General features: G+C 40.7%; 1 protein-coding gene across 4 annotated transcripts; it reads right to left on the reverse strand.

Annotated features, from left to right (window-relative positions):
- Positions 1-30: 30 nt before the first annotated feature.
- Positions 31-16,070, reverse strand: cep70 (centrosomal protein 70). Of its 4 annotated transcripts, XM_076303331.1 has the most exons (18): positions 10,486-10,965; positions 10,101-10,148; positions 9,880-9,979; positions 9,544-9,667; positions 8,314-8,494; positions 6,486-6,661; positions 6,042-6,101; positions 5,801-5,921; positions 4,618-4,706; positions 4,204-4,281; positions 3,788-3,875; positions 3,476-3,571; positions 2,898-3,062; positions 2,396-2,545; positions 1,414-1,582; positions 957-1,071; positions 735-814; positions 31-168 (listed from the first exon to the last, which is right to left on the reverse strand). In XM_076303331.1, exons 1-18 carry the CDS (start codon positions 10,492-10,494, stop codon positions 107-109), a joined length of 1,911 nt encoding a protein of 636 aa, XP_076159446.1. In that variant the 5' UTR covers positions 10,495-10,965; the 3' UTR covers positions 31-106. The 4 variants fall into 4 exon arrangements, with proteins under 4 accessions (XP_076159446.1, XP_076159444.1, XP_076159447.1 ...); XM_076303329.1 differs by lacking the exons at positions 10,101-10,148; positions 10,486-10,965 and adding an exon at positions 15,837-16,070; XM_076303332.1 differs by lacking the exon at positions 10,101-10,148.
- Positions 16,071-17,302: the final 1,232 nt, after the last annotated feature.

A 17,302-nucleotide genomic window follows, 5' to 3' on the forward strand; every position in this document is an offset into this window, starting at 1 on the left:
ATGAAGAAATCTCAGGTAGTAGCAGTGAAGTACAATGTACTTGTTAATATTTTATTTATAAATATACAAAACACACACACACACACACACACACTAAAACAAACAATCAGGGGACCCTGGACTTCAGCACCCTCAGTGCAGGCACAATGTCATCTATCCTCTGGACATCTGAAATCACAAACACCAGTTCAGGGTTACCTTCATTTCAGTGCATTAACAGTGTTCAGTCATTCTGTATCATTCTGTCATGCCATATCAGCCAGGCAGATGTCCACAGAAACTTGTGGAACACCTGGTGCAAACTTGACATAACACAAACAGGCATTCAACGTTCAAAAAATAATAACACTGACATTTGAAGGCTCAATTAATAATGATAATAGAAAAAGTAATTTGTTAATTGTGTGTAGGAAAAACCCTCCATTTTGCTTAATGGCACCCGTAACAAGATTTGGGTCCCTCCCTGGTTGAGAAGCACAATAATAAACAAACTAAATATGTGTCTTTTACAACAATGTATGAACATAACTGATATAATATAGAGGGAATGCACCAACGGCAGTCTGTAGAACAAGATCTCTGAATTCCTGTAGCATAGCAGCTCTTTTGCATTTTGATTTTTTTTTGGAAAACCATAAAGTTGCTAGGTCAGTAATCACCTACAGAGGCCGCTCAGATAACAGCCGAGTTGTGTAGCATTAAAACACAGAAAAAAACGTTGAGGTGTGTTTTACCAAGTGTCTGCAGCAGTTCCAGCACTAGGGAGTGGAAAGTCGGAAAGAACTCCTCATGCTCCTTCAGTCTTAAAATAATACTGAAAGAAGAAAATAAACAAAATAGCATGTCTCCCTTTATTCTCCTTCCACTGTACTTCTATATCTCACCACCAGATGGCAAATTGGATCATAAAACTAGTGCCACCCTCATACAACATCTCTGCAGCAGTTGCACGGTACCTGTCGACGTCGTTCGTTTCTAGCAGGCTGTGTACTTGTTGAGTGGTGAAGTCTTCAGTAGGGGAGGCTATTCTGGCTACCTGGTTGACCACCTCGCTGGGCGGGGCTTTTTCATCTGCCAACAGGAAATACCCAAAGTCAGAGTCTTACACAGCAGAGATCCAACTCCAGATAGTGGTGAACTCTGGCTGATCCAGATATTTTCATCAATAAGCTGGTAGAGTTGAGTAGAGAAGGTTTTTTTTACAGTTATACATTTCAGTATGTGTGCTGATAAGTAATTAACCCATAACCCATTAAACCCATACCATAAGAGTATTAAACCCATGACGTTAAGCTGCACAGGATAAAAGTTGAAATATATGAATGTGACTGGTGATTCGGTTCTAAGCTCTACTATTTTTTGATGGAGGAAGCTACAGTAAAAAGGTTCAATGTTAGAACGGTTAGCGCCGACCAAGGTCCAGGACATCCCGGAGGTTCCTCATGGCGTTGGTCATCTCGCCCAGTCGTGTGTAGACCTCGTTCATGCGAGGGTACACACCCCTAAGGGAGTGGACGTCAAACAGCTTCTGGAAGTGGGCAACCATGGACTGCAGTGTGTTCTTCGTGGGACTGCAGAGCACCTGTAGGAACCAATTACCACCAGAGATGTTACCTCAGGTTTCTTCAGTCCATCAATAGTTCTCTTTGCACGAAAGGCTCTCAATGCGGCCACTTTGTTTCCGGTGGAGCCAGGTGTGTTTGAACCTGACGCTATTGTTAATGTAATTAGTGTCTACACAGACCCGGTTGGGAGTTGCAACTAGTAAATCAGCACGTGACAAAAAAGAAGGATTTATGAGAGTTAAAATCTGTTAATATTGGGCAAACAAGATATTCGGAGTGTCGGAGTGAAGATGCTAGGCGCAGAATATAACAAGATGCAGTTACAACACAGTTGATACTCCACCGGAACAAAGGGGCCGCACTGAGAGCCTTTTGTGCAAAGAGCCCATTAGGAGAATGGTTCACCCTCATTCAAAGTGTTGTATTACTTGACATTGCCATGTGTGTTAAGTAGACCAGCTCCTAAAACTATCAGCTACACTAATGTTTTTTTATCAAAAGCAACTTACAAATGAGAGATCACATATTGTGCATGTGATATAATATAAATGTAATGCATTTATACCCTCCATATGCTTTATGTCACTTATAAGGAAAAAAACTTTGCTAAATAACAGTGAAACTGACAGTGCCACCGATCTAAACAACATGGTAGTTACCAAAAGGAAAACTGTAATAGGTTATATGTAAGTAGCATATACTGTATTATATACATGTAAAATATTGTATATGTAAAACATTCTTTTTTATATAGTCTGTAAGCTGCAATGGTCAAAAGTTTCTGCCAAATCCCATAACCAAACAAAGTTGGAGCTGGTGTGGTGACTGGCCTTGTCTGCAGGAGCCGTCTCCTCCAGCAGAGTGTCCACCAGCAGTTGCAGGTCCTCCACCTTCACCCCCTCTGCAGCGGGCCTGTGCTCTTCACACACCTGCCACGGCAGCAGGCGCTTCACCAGTTTCGTCAAAGAGTGGTGCAGTTCCTGCATACACACACACACACACACACACACACACACACACACACACACACACACACACACACACACACACACACACACACACACACACACACACACACACACACACACACACACACACACACACACACACACACACACACACACACACACACACACGTGTACATACAGATAAACGCATACAGGCACACCACATGTCCAAAAAGAATGGGTTCTATTTATGAAATGGCACACGATACAATATAAGATAAGCTATAACACATTACTAATATCGGATTATTTTTTCATAGTTAAATAAGGGTACCCATCCCTCCCCTCTCTTCGGTCGGCACCATGTTGTAGCCCACCTGCTTACCTTGAGAGATGCCAGCTGCTCCCGCCAAACCTCCAGAGTGGGCAGGATGCCCTGGAGCTCCCCAGGCAGGAAGGCCTGGTCTAGGGGCTGTTTGCTGGGCCTCTGCCTCAGGAGCTGCAACGGTGCCCTGGGACTGGCCAGCAGAGCACTCACATCATGGAGGACCTACAAGAAGCCATAAATCACTAATTGTTACAACACCGACGATACTTCATTTGTTGGTGCCAGTTATTGCTTTGTTCATGCAGTGTTTCCTATTTCTCTTAGTTTTGGAGTTTACTCGTAGTTTGTTGTGTGCATATTATTCCTCAAAAGTTTTAAAACAGAAGTGCAAAATAAAACTAGCTATAGTATTACAATAGAACACAGTCAACAAGTAGATAGATGGATAGAAACTTTATCAATCCTGAGGGAAGTTTACAGTATTACACTAGTACACAGTCCACTGATGGACTGATATTTTATTAATCCCGATGGAGGATTTAGGGGGGATTTACAGGGACAGTAGAGACAAGTGGAGTGAGTGTGTATAAAGTTTTGGTCATCTGTGCGTTGTGATAAACGAGAGAAACTCTCACCTTCTCCAGATGAGTTGAGTTTGCTTCTCTAGGCCTGGATTTCAGGGCAAGTAACAGGCGATTCACATCGTGCACCCCCAGCTCCACACAGGCAGACTGCAATCACAGCATTTGGCCCAGTCAACAACCATACAACTACACTTACCATATATATATATATATATACACACACACCTATAGAGTAAATATATACTAAAAGTGTATTGTCACACACACACACACACACACACACACACACACACACACACACACACACACACACACAAACACACACACACCAAAAACTCTGAATCTTAAGCAAATGTTGCTCACCTTGAGGAGAGCACGGCAGGCCGAGGCCTGCATGTGGTCGATGTTCTCGACCTCTGCGGTCTCTTCAGTCTTAGGCTCATGAGCAGACCTGCAGACGAGTGTGCGCGCGCGCACACACACACACACAGAATCGAAGAAAAGATCATGCTTCATATGATTTGACGCTTATTATTAAAGCTAGTTGCCGTAATTTTCCAACTATTAGCCGCTATTATACATTGATGTTGCTACATTTCTTCAGCTATGAGGTTAATACACTGGGGCAATTAATATGGTATTAATATAGTTTTGTTTTTTTTAACTTGCATAAAACACTGTCCTGTGTTTAAATACACAATGTGGCTAATACACACAGGAAATTACTGTATGGTCACACTTTGTGAAGGGAAGGACATGATTGAATATGAAGTCCCTACTTGAGGTTAGTCTGCTGGATGATCCGATCCATCATCCTCAGCTGCTGCTTGTAAGACTTCAGCTCCTTCACCGTGGGCCTGGATAGAAACACAGAGAGGTCTCCGTCACACAGGAGGAGGATGATAGTCCATACAGCAGCTAGTAACTCCTGATCCTGATCCCATCCTGTTGTAGGTTTTATAACCCAAGTATAACTGAGCTGGAAGATCACAGCGACGCTATGTGAACAGACAACACAAGTGGGGGTGTGGTGAAACAGCGCTGGCATCGCCGCCTGAGACACAGTCAGCCCCGGCTCGAAACCCGAACCTGACGCTGTGAGCCCCTGATGCATTGTATAGAGGCGTGTGCTAAATCCAACTGACTTTACTTTACTCTTTACAACAGGCCCAGTCTAATGAGTCACTATCCACCTTGAGTCCAGGTCCTGCTTCAGCTGCTGGATCTCCCTTCTCAGCTCCTCCCGATGGGCCTTAGTGTCCCTCAGCTGCTCCTGGTACGACTGCAGGAGAAAGGACAGGGGGACGAAGACCTGTTCACCTATAGCTTTATATAACACAGTATATACAAATGTGAAGTAGTCGCCCGAACTCTCTCTCTCTCTCTCTCCTTAAAACACTACAGTATAGCCCCCCCCCCCAACATCACCACATAAATGGCCCCATCAATAATGTTTTTTGATCCATGCAATCGTTCAATAAAAGGGGTTTCAAAAGTCAGTCTCTCTCTCTCTCTCCAAATGTGACAGCCCTGCTCCTTGTAAGTATGAGCTCAATCGATTTGATTTAATTAAACTAATAGCAAATAACCACTATTTCATTTCTGATTAGGGATGTAACGGTATGAAAATTTAACCTCACGATTATAGTGACCAAAATTATCACGGTTTTCGGTATTATCGCAATATTTTTAAAAGCTGGAACTCATTTTCATTTGGGGGTGCTCATAGAGGGGGTGCTGAGGGAGGGTAAAAAAATTGTTACTGAGTAGATGTGATTCTTTTTTTCTGGTGCATTTTAAGGTGGCCTATTGCTACCTGGAGAAGGGCATATTTTCATTCACATTCATAGGCCTACATCCTGACTGCACAAACAAACCTGCCTGAGCTGAGCATTCTTAATTCATAGCATAACGTTACCGTGGCATTGTGTGTTGTCCCGTTCACTCTTTCCTTGGTCATGTTTAATTGGCTTTGTGCCACAATTAAATCCATCAAGTAGATAACAGAATCAGTAGGGTACCAGTTTTGTTTCATTGTACCAGGCCTACTGTATGTCAAAAGCAGGCTTGGATGAAGCTGGGAATTATTAAACACGCGGTTTCCACACCGTGGTAATCATCCGTGATAATCATGATATTTAAAATGAAAACGGTAATTGTTATCGTCAACATTTTTATCGCGGTTTACCATTATACCGGTAATCGTTACATCCCTACTTCTGATAAGGTGTATGAAACCTGCACTAAAATAGTCTTTGTAAACCCAATCTAGCCCAGTAAGTTTGGGCTGAACCTTGGTCAAAGCTACATGCTTGTCTACAAGTTGAGAAGTTCAGTTAAGATGGCATTTACACAGGTGAACAGTCAGTGGCACACCTTGAGTAAGGCTTTGTGGTTTGTAGAATTGTCTGAGGCTTTGTGGTTTGTAGAGTTGTCTGAGGAGGTTCGCTCAGGCTGCCCATTTGAGGTGTCACTCTCTCCAGGCTCCCTAAGGGTCCTGGGTGAGGACAAAAGGGACAAACATGAGTGGGAAAAGACCCAGAGACCAAGAAAAGATACTATTAAACGAAAAGGGGACTGAATAATTTATATTTCATGTGTCTCTGTGCAGACATACTTGAGTTCATTCCGCATTTGTTCCATTTGGGACTCATAGACATCAATGACGTCAAGAATCCTACAAGGCAAATTAAATATATAATAATAACACAGTGCAATAGCTGTCGATGACAAAAAAACATTCCTGAATCATTCTGATTTTGTAATAATGACCAATGATTTATAATGTATTTGAAATATACTACAAGAACATCCAAGGGGTTCTCTACTCATTGCTGGTCATTGGGGTCCAGTCAGTGGGGGAGCGTGGTGTGTACTCAAATTTAAATTCAAATTCAAAATGCTTTATTGGCATGACAAGGTATTGCCAAAGCAGTTATTATTATACAATAAATCTTGACATACACACATACATATCAACAGATTTTCACAAGAATAAAATAAAATAAAATAAAATGCAGTATATGATAGTGTGTGTGTGTGTTTGTTTGTCCGTACTCACTGCTGGTCAGTGGGGGAGTGTGTTCTGGCGGTCCTCTTGTGGATCTGCTGGAAGGCCTGGTTCTGGCGGTCCACCCTGCCCTCCTCCTCCTTCACAGCGTAGTAGAGCTTCCTCTGGAGCTGTTCCACCTGTTGTTTCTCCAGGGACAGCTTCTGCTCCAGAGCTTCACATCGACTCTGGTGGTCAGTCCATGCAGAGGTAAAGCGCGCGCGCGCGCACACACACACACACACACACACACACACACACACACACACACACACACACACACACACACACACACACACACACACACACACACACACACACACACACACACACACACACACACACACACACACACACGTGACCATTTACCATGGATTTACCTCATACTTTATGTAAAGAATTGTCATTGTATCCAGTTACTAGTGTGCAACATTGTATTGTTTTATTTTATTTACTAGGGATGCACGATATATCGGCGGCCGATATATTATTAGCCGATAAGTGAAAAAATGAAAATATTATTATCGGTCCGATAACAGAATTCTGGCCGATAATTTGCGCCGATATTTTTTAAAGTCCTAATTTAGGCCTACGTAAGGTCCGTCTGGCTACACTGAGCTACTTGAGCTTGGTTGGCTATACTTTTTCCTCAATATATATATATATATATATATATAATTTGGGAATCTGTGCATCTCAAAATCCTCTCGTGAATGATCCGCCATTTAACCTTAACAGAGCAGAGCTCAGCCCTATCTAGAGCCGTCTTGTGCTGGTGTGTTTGCACTTTACCGCGCTGGTCGGGGAAACAAATAAACAAACTCGTTAGTGGGACGAGTACATAAGTAGGCCTAGTTCTAAGTTGTGTTTTAGTATTATATTTGCATTACTTTAGCTTGGGTTTTGTATTATTACCTAGAAATATGCTAACCATTCGTGCTTCAGTTCCAGACAGGTCATCATAATAAGTTATTAAAAACCTTCGGGGCTAACTCCTTTCATTTCTGCTGCAGCAGGTTGTGCGCAACAGAGTAGACGGACATAAGATACAGTCTGAGGAGTTGCAGCTTTATTCAGTTACCCGCAGTTGAAACTAAACCTAAGTTTCCCTCACAAACTCTGATTTGGTCGCTATACTGTAGCTTATTCCAAGCTGAGCCGTTTATGAGCGTTTAGTCCTAAATGAAAACGATTCAAACTCTCTAGCCACTCACTCGCAATTCACTGACGTCAAGTTCACTTAAAGGAGCCACACATACTGTAGGACTAGGCTACTGTTATGTTGTTGACTGCCGTACTATTGAGGACTATTATGAGTTCTGTCCATCATTTGGTGGTAGGTAAAATTACTGCAATAAAATTATGCTTATTAAATGCTTTCCCCAAATCACTTTTCACATTTTTTTTTCAAGAGTAATATTATCGGTTATCGTATCGGTATCGGCCACAACAAACCAATAAATATCGGTTATCGTTATCGGCCCTAAAATTCCATATCGGTGCATCTCTATTATTTACTTTTTAATATGCACTTATAATAATATTTGCAAAAGACTATGTTTAAGGAGATCTAGCCAAATGGTATCCCACTGCACACATGTATGACATAGTAACGTCAGAATATCTATGCGGCATTGGCTTGGTATGTTGGTGAAAACAAATGCCAGAGTATTACATGGGACATTTCAAGATCCCTGAACATACTGGTGTACTGATGACCCAGACAACAACAAATAAGCCACAGGGTGACTTCTCAGAAAGCATGTGAACTAGTAAGGCGCCTGACTCCTCGCTAAATGAGAAGTGCATGACTTGTAGGGTGTGGCGTGTGGTCGGCTACCTCGGCCTCCGTCTTGTGCTGCTGCAGCTGCTGGAAGACGCTGTGCTGCTGGGCGGCTTTACTGATGTAACGGTCCTCCAGGTCCTGCACCTTGCCCTTCACGCCGTCCAGAACCCCCTCCAGCTCCAAGGCCCGCTGGGAATGCCGTACCGCACGGCTCTGGTGCTGCCGGACCTCCTCTCTGTCAGGTCAAGCACGATTTAAGTCAGGTCAAGCAGTCAGGTCAAGCACGATTTAAGTCAGGTCAAGCACGATTTAAGTCAGGTCAAGCACGATTTAAGTCAGGTCAAGCAGTCAGGTCAAGCACGATTTAAGTCAGTATCAAGCACGATTTAAGTCAGGTCAAGCACGATTTGAGTCAGCATCAAGTGCGATTTAAGTCAGGTCAAGCACGATTTGAGTCAGCATCAAGCGCGATTTAAGTCAGGTCAAGCACATTTTAAGTCAGTATTGAGCATGATTTAAGTCAGTATCGAGCACAAGTCGCATATAAATTCCAACCTATGACAAACAAAGATGTAAACATAGTGATGTGAATTTGGAAGGACAATAGTCATAAATAACTATATGCTAATATTATGTGTTAATTCTATAATATGTAGATACATTATGACACTACATTTACAAAACATAATGGCCAAACAATGAATGAATCCTGAAAGCTCTTTATCCTGCAAATGCTGTTATTTGCATAGGTTGGTTCAAGTCTCAATTGCCCTACAAAGCTGACTCCATCAGGTGACACTGTGACAGGTAAAGTGAGTGGGGGAATGCGTATCAGTATGCAGCCCTGGGCAAAGGGCCGTTGACAGGACAGGTGCTGGGCACTGGTCACACCTGAGGGCACATTAACCCTGAGTCCACTCAGTTTATGTGTGCAACGCATGCACATGCAAGGGCACTATCAGGTGACACCAGGTGTTAAGCAGCACAGGACGCCGGGCCTGAGAGGACCTACATTATTGAGCAGAGTAGGATATCAGTATAGAGGAGAATATGCATTTAGATGAAGGTATTACTGCTGATCAGGTTACGCAAGATAAAATGACAACGTTGAAGTAGGCAATAAGACTACATTAATATCTACAACAATTAAGGCTGTGAACTTATATGTTAATATAATTTAAATCTAATCACATACAACTATAATAGGTTATTTAAAAAAAAAAAAAAAACTTCCCTGAAGTTGTAGTAAAGGCTAGTTTACATAAGAAGATGAGGAAGTTTTACTTGAGCTGGCTGTTGGACTGGATGAGCTCCTGAATAAGGGCCTGTCTCCTGTCCGAGTCGGCCAGCATGGTCCGCAACATGGTCCGGATGTCACCAGCTGCTTTCTTCTCCAGAAGAACCAAATCTAGATTGGATTGAACCATAGGGTTACACAACACTCTTCGAAATCAAAGAGAATATGCAACATGTACATGACATTGCATGCAATATGTAAACATTTTTCATAGGAAATTAACTATTGGGCATACAAACGGTGAAGGCACAAACTGTCACGCCTGAGCATGTGTGTGCAATAGAGGGAGAGATAGTCTAATTTCTGATAACAGAACGAGATACCTGACAGGTTCTTATTCTCCACAGGATCAGCAAACTGAACCGGTTTAAAGCCATGACGCTGCAGGAGCTTATTAATGTCATCCCACTCTGATAGTTCCCGCTATAATTCAAAAAAGAGAAGAGTACACCAACAATGTACGTGATTCAGTTTCAAATGCAAATGATAACTGTTACAACATGAGAAAAGCCAATATAAATTCTGTTCTTGACTTCATTTCTACCTGAAACTGGCTGTACGTCCACAAATACAGGTAAGTCCTGTCCCTGGTCTGAAATATAGAATTATGGCTCGTAAAATCCATCTCCTCTTTCAAACTATATCAACGTTCCTCGTCACAGAAAAAAAAAACATGTTTTTTTTTTTTTTTTTATCCCAGCACAAAATACTACCAGGACTGCCAAATGAAACGATCTATGGAATAGACCAACTCTACCTGTCTGGGCTTTCCCTCAGCTGTGACAACCCACAAACCCAGATCCCTCAAGTATGCAGAGGTATCCAGTTTCAAGGTAGCTCAGCCAACGTTAATAGCTAGCAGAGAACAAATGAGTCAATCCATCCGTCTGTTGGCTTTGTAAAAGCCGCTGTATGTATGCCAGCCTTACCTCCTCCATTTCTCCTCTGCGACGACGAAGGCAGTGGCGTGTGTCTGTGTCAGTCTGACCTACCAATACCCACACCAGCCGTCAGAGAATGAAGTATTGAATTAACTAACTTCAACTAGCAGCTAACTCACTGTTGTCTCATGTTATGCACCCACGAGAAGCCAGGTACGTTGACTAACTTGATATGATGACTGATCTCATGGATAACAACAGCTATCAGAGATAGCACCGTTGCAATAAGTTAGCTTGCAGGGTATAGGCAACTAATAACTTTGCTCTTAGCTTATTCGTAACGCCAACCCTGTTTCTTTTCGAACAACCGTGTAAGCTCCAACCATACATTGAAGTTTAGTATAATGTTAATGTGTAGTTATATTTGCTACACTAACTGTATTTAATTAGTATAATTCGCGCTCCCTGCTTCAAATTCACTTTACACGATAATAACTGTCAACATCCGGTCAACAGTCATAGAATGTCTTCTTCTTCTTCTTCTTTCGGTTTTTATGGCGGTTGGCAACTAACTTTAATGGTGCATTACCGCCACCAACTGGACTGGAGTGTGGTACTGGAGTCTAACCTTTCCTAATAGGATACAAACAAATAAAAACAAACAAACAAACAAAACAAAACAAAACAAAACAAAACAAAACAAAACAAACAAAACAAAACAAAACAAAACAAACCAAACAAAAGATCAAACTAAATTCTTTTAATTAGTCCTGTATTCCTCAGGAAGCCAATTACATATCTTACACACATTTCCCCTGTGTTTCTTTGCAGAATTTCTTCTAGGTTTAGCCTCTGTTGTTCTCCTTGTAATTGTAAGACTAGTCTTTGTCTTTCTTCCTGATAATTATTACAGTGTAAAATAACATGCTCTATAGTCTCTGGACTACCACAGAATTCACAGTTGCCATCAGCATGCTTCTTCATTACTAACAAAGTTTTATTTAGGCGTGTGTGTCCATACCTCATTCTAGAGAATACATCCTCCTCCTCCTTGCTTCTGTTTGTACTTCTGCTCTTTCCCACTTTATTCTGAATATTATAGAACTGTCTTCCAGTCTGCCCACCGTCCCATAATGTTTGCCATTTACCCTTAACTATGTTTTTGACCATACTTTTAATTTCTGCTTTGCTGTAGTTCACTTCAACATCTATATTATAATGTCTAGCTGCTTGCTTAGCACTTCTATCTGCTAACTCATTTCCTATTACTCCTATATGAGCTGGTACCCATACCAGAGTTATAGTAGTTCCTGATTTTATTAGTTTATTTGCCACTTGCAATATATCATACACAATGTCCTGCCTTGACTTTGACTGAAACGTTTTAATGCTGATCAAAGCTGAGCTGGAATCTGAAGCAATTACTGCCTTCATTGGCCTATTGACCTCCACCCAAAGCAACGCTAGCCACACAGCTATCAATTCCGCTGTGTAAACTGCTAAATCATCACTGATTCTTTTTCCAACTTTAATGTTTAATTTTGGAATGACATAAGCAACACCCATTCTTTTATCAGTTAGTTTAGATGCATCTGTATATATAGTCATATCCTCACTATACCTCTCCATTAAATAGCTCTGCACCCTGTATTTATCTATGTCATTATTTTGTTTTTCTTCTAATAATCCCAAATCAGTGGACACCTCCCTATAAACCCATGGTGGAGTATCTGGGAATGGTACAGTGGGACTTATTTTTAGTTCATTAAACCCCATTTCATTTACTTTATCATGGATGACCCAACCAAAACTTCTGACTTGAGCGTTTCCACGCTCTTGGCATTGCTTCAATACCGACTGACTCATATGACCTTCATTATGACCTCTCAAGTTTGCCCAATACACAAGGGCCAACTGATCTCTTCTAAGGTGAAGAGGCATTTCTCCCATCTCCACCTGGATAGCTGTTACTGGCGTGGTTTTGACAGCACCACAGCATAACCTTAACGCCTGATTTTGGATCACATCCAACTTATTCAGCCATGTTTTGGCTGCAGAGCCATATATTATGCAACCATAGTCAAATACAGACCTGATCAATCCTGTATAAATTGTTCTTAGAGCAGGTCTACTTGCTCCCCACTCCACTCCACATAGACATCTCATTACATTTAATACCTTCTTACATTTATCAATTATTTTTTGAATATGCACTGCCCATGTTAACCTTTGATCTAACCATATGCCCAAGTATTTAAAGGAATCAACCCTTTCTAACTCATTATTTGAAAACTTCACTTTTATTTCCTTAGCTAATTTCTTTCTAGAGAAAACCATTATTTTGGTCTTATCAATTGAGATTCTAAAACCCCACCTAATAGACCATTTACCTACTACATCAACTGCTTGCTGTAATTTATTCACCACAAATTCAACATTCCTCCCTCTTTTCCATAAAGCCCCATCATCTGCAAACAGTGCTATATCTACAAAATTCTCCACTTCCTTAAAAATGTCATTTATCATGATAGAAAACAACAAAGGACTGATAATACTCCCTTGCGGGATACCATTTTCTACCTGATACTGCTCACTTGTCACCCCATTTATTCTCACCATTATTGTTCTTTCAGACAAAAAATCCTTAATGCATGTGAATACTCTCCCTTTGATTCCCATATGATTTAACTTAATCAAAAGTCCTTCCTTCCACATCATGTCGTATGCTTTCTCAATATCACAGAAGACAGCCACCACTGACTCCTTATTTACTTGAGCTCGTCTTATTACATCCTCCAAGAATACTAAAGGATCCATAGTACCTCTACCTCTTCTAAAACCACTCTGATAATTATGTATCAATCCTTTAGACTCAACTATATATATAAGTCTGTCATTCATAATTCTTTCCATTGCTTTCCCCATTTGGGATGTAAGTGCTATTGGCCTGTAATTGTTAGGAATCTTTGGATCTTTCCCAGGTTTTTTAATAGGGATAACTATAGATTCTTTCCATGCTCTTGGAATAATTCCCTCTGTCCATACCTTATTATATAGAGACAATAACACTTCCTTTCCTTTGTCAGTTAAGTTTTCCAACATAGCATAACAAATCCCATCCCCCCCTGGTGAAGACTTACCTAACTTTCTCAGTGCATTATTGAGTTCAGTTATTGTGATTAATTCATCCAACACCCCTCCTATCACAACTTCATTCTCAAAATCATGTTTATATTTTTCCATTGTTTCTGCTCTTGCTCTCTTTTCCTGTTGGCTAAGATTTTCATTACTATGTACCTTACTCAGAACCTTTGCAATTATCTCTGCTTTGCCAATGTTACTAGTAATTACATTTTGACCATCATTTAACACAGGATATCCATATTCTTTTCCACTCCCTTTCATTTTCTTTATCATTCCCCAAACTCTCTCCACTGGAGTGGTTCTTCCTATAGAGTCACAAAACCTTCTCCAGTAACCATGCTTAGCCTCCCTTATAGTTTTCCTTACAACTGCTTGAGATTTCTTAAACTTAATAAGGTTTTGGAAATTATTTGTTCTTTTCAAAACTCTGAAAGCTTTGTTCCTATCTTTAATTGCTTTTTTGCATTCATTAGACCACCATGGCACTATTTTACCTAAATTCTTGGGTTTAGATTTAGGAATGGCTAAACTAGCAGCACTAATTATGCCAGCACTAATATCTTTGCATAAACTTTCTATATCTTTATTCATCTCTATTACTGACAGCATCTCATCACTAAACTCTCTAAATTTGTCCCAATCTGCTTTTTCTAATATCCATCTCTCATTTTTGACTTCATGCTCAATTGCAACTTCCATTCCTACTTGAATTTTAACAGGGAAGTGGTCACTACCTATAGTGTTATCTTTCAATACCTCCCAATCACACTTGTCTGCTAATGTCATTGTAGCTAATGTGAGGTCTATTGCTGATTCTGTTCCCCTAGCAATATCCATTCTAGTCCCTGATCCATCATTCAGACAGACTAATCCTTCCTCATCCATAAATTCTAAAATCACATCCCCATTGACATCATTCTTATCCCCCCACAAAGTACTATGTGCATTAAAATCACCACACCAAATCACTTTCCCATTTGTATCCTTCCAAATGTCTGCCAATTGGCTTAATTCTAATTGCCTACATGGATTATAGAAATTTATTATCTCTATATTGCCTTCATTTGACCAGACCTCTATTATTGTATATTCTAGATCATTCCCTTTTTTAATTTCCCTATATTGAATACCTTTTTGAATGAAAGTTATGATTCCCCCACCTTTTCCCACTTCTCTATCTCTCCTTATTGAGGTATATCCTTTAATAATGAAATCCAGTTTGGGAATCAACCAGCTTTCCTGTACACAAATAACATTAGGTTTTACATGCATATCATCAACATATTTTTTAAATTCCTGCCCATTCGCTATTAAGCTCCTCGCATTCCATTGCAGAACAGTTAAGACCATTATGCATCCCCAACCCATGTCTGTGATTGTTGAGCTTCATCATTAAGAAAGTCTCTAACTTTTTCCCAAGGCATTCCCTTTACATCCAGGAATTTTTCGGCTGACTTGACAATTATTTTAATTCTTTCTGTTCTACTTTTGGTCTGTGCTGAACAATTAATTATCTCAGCCATGAAGAGCACAAAATCACCTTTACTCACAATCAATGTATCTTCTTTTAATTTGTCACACTTTACACATTCCCTTACACCTTTAGACCCATCCTTCATTGTTTCTACCGGTACACTTCTTGGGACTTTCTTAATTGCCTCTGCATAAGAAACACCTTGGACAACTTTAACTCGCTGTACCTCCTGCATTCTTTTATTAGCCTCACATCCACCATATGCTGCGCTATGTTCTCCTCCACAATTACAACACTTCAGTTTTGCCCCCTCTTCACACTTTCCATAGTCATGTTCACCACTACATTTGCTACATCTTTGTTTGCCCTTACATATCGCCGCTACATGTCCATATCTTTGACATTTAAAACAACGCAGTGGTGGAGGGATGTAAACCTTGACATCATAACTCATATACCCAATAAAGACTTTTCCTGGGAGTTTGTCTTCCTCAAAAGTTAACATTATTGATAGACTGTCACATATATTTCCATTCCATCTTGTTTTAAGTCGTTTTGCTTCCCTTATTTTAACATTGCTTATTCCTTCTTTCACGGAGTCCACTGACTCACTTAGAGGAATCCCTGAGATTACACCCCTAACAAACTTTTTGTCAAACGCCAATGAACACTTCACTCGCTGTCCATTTAGTTGATTTATCTTTATTGCTTTCTGTTGTTGCTCCTCATTTTTACATATTACCAGCAAAGAACCATTCCTCAATTTTTTAGCGCTCCTTACCTCCCCAATATCTTTATGTAGAGTTTTGGATAGTTGAGTTGGACTCCACTCGTCAAATGTAGTCCCCTCTTTTAACAGTTTGACAAACACCTTGAACTCATCTTCACTCCTTTTCATCGTTTTTACTCCTTTATCAATATCACTGTTATCTGATTCGTCTCTATCTTTACCTTTCCGTTTATTATTTACTACTTTCCACCCTTCCAATCTCCCGCTTCCACAATCCATCTCCCCATCCTCACTTCCTGATCCGTCATTTCCTAACTCCTGACCATTCACAGTCCAGTCGTTGCCATCCGCCTGCAGCTCGCGATCAACCGACAATCGTCTACGCTCCCTTCCTCCAGATGCCGCCATCCTCCGTCACTCGACCCGACTTCTTCTTCTTCAGGGCTCTCAAGTCACCCCGGGTGGAGAACTCCATAGAATCAGAGCCCGTCTACGGAGAGCCTTGCCACTCCGTATTAAGTCCCATTGTACCGAATTTTGGTTGCAGTTCCACCGTATTTCCACTGGGGGCGATCGCCATGAGTGCAGAATGAATGGGAGTCAATGGAGCTAGACGGCTAAATTTGTCTCTTTCACCTGATTGTCGTTGACAAATCTCAGATTTGATTGTAGTTTGTATAACTTCAACATGGGTTATAGGTCAAAGGTTGAATGAACGAGTACTTATGTCCTTTTGATTTCTTACAGTTTGGGTCGTTGTTGCCCATAACACGCTAGCATTGTGCTAATGAGTGACGTCATTGACACGTTTGAAAGGCTTTTTAGAACAATTAAGTGACTATAAAAAATATAATACTCCACCAAGTGTATTTTCTTTGCCTCCCCTTTCGAATACAATATTCAAATTACTTGAAAAAAAATTATATCCCGAGAAAAGTGGATTTTGAGGGGTACAGCTCCATAGACCTCCATGCATTCTGCACTCGAGGACGAGCGCCCTCATGTGGAACCACAGAAGGAACTGCAACCAGTTCAGAAACCGGAAGTTTTCCAAGAGTGGCAGTTCTCCCCTTATTAGACATTCTCTGATAGAATGTCTAGTCAGAGAATGTCTAATAAGGGGAGAACCGCCACTCTCGGGAAACTTCCGGTTTCTGAACTGGTTGCAGTTCCTTTTCTGGTTCCACATGAGGGCGCTCACGAATAAGTGCAGACAGAATAAAGATAAAAAACACACAAAGCAATATTTGATTTCCCCTAAAAAACTAAATAAAAAACCGATGGACCATGCATTACATAGTAATAGTATTTTGATAAATGCTTGAATCATATTATATTTAGACTAGTTCCTTCCACTCAGTTTGTGCTGTGCTTTTGTACACACCCTGTTCTGTGATTTGTTTAAAGAGAGTTCTTCAATTCATTTAGATATAGTCAGAACCCCAAAGACAATGGAGATGGTGACCAGTGTATCTCAGTCTTGGTCACACAACCCACTGAAAAAAAATGGTGTTATA

This window comes from Alosa pseudoharengus, unplaced genomic scaffold (assembly GCF_046254945.1).
Source record: "Alosa pseudoharengus isolate Yale_2024_CS ecotype anadromous, Long Island Sound unplaced genomic scaffold, YU_APseudo_1.1 YU_APseudo_1.1_scf_24, whole genome shotgun sequence".
Taxonomy (NCBI): domain Eukaryota; kingdom Metazoa; phylum Chordata; class Actinopteri; order Clupeiformes; family Clupeidae; genus Alosa; species Alosa pseudoharengus.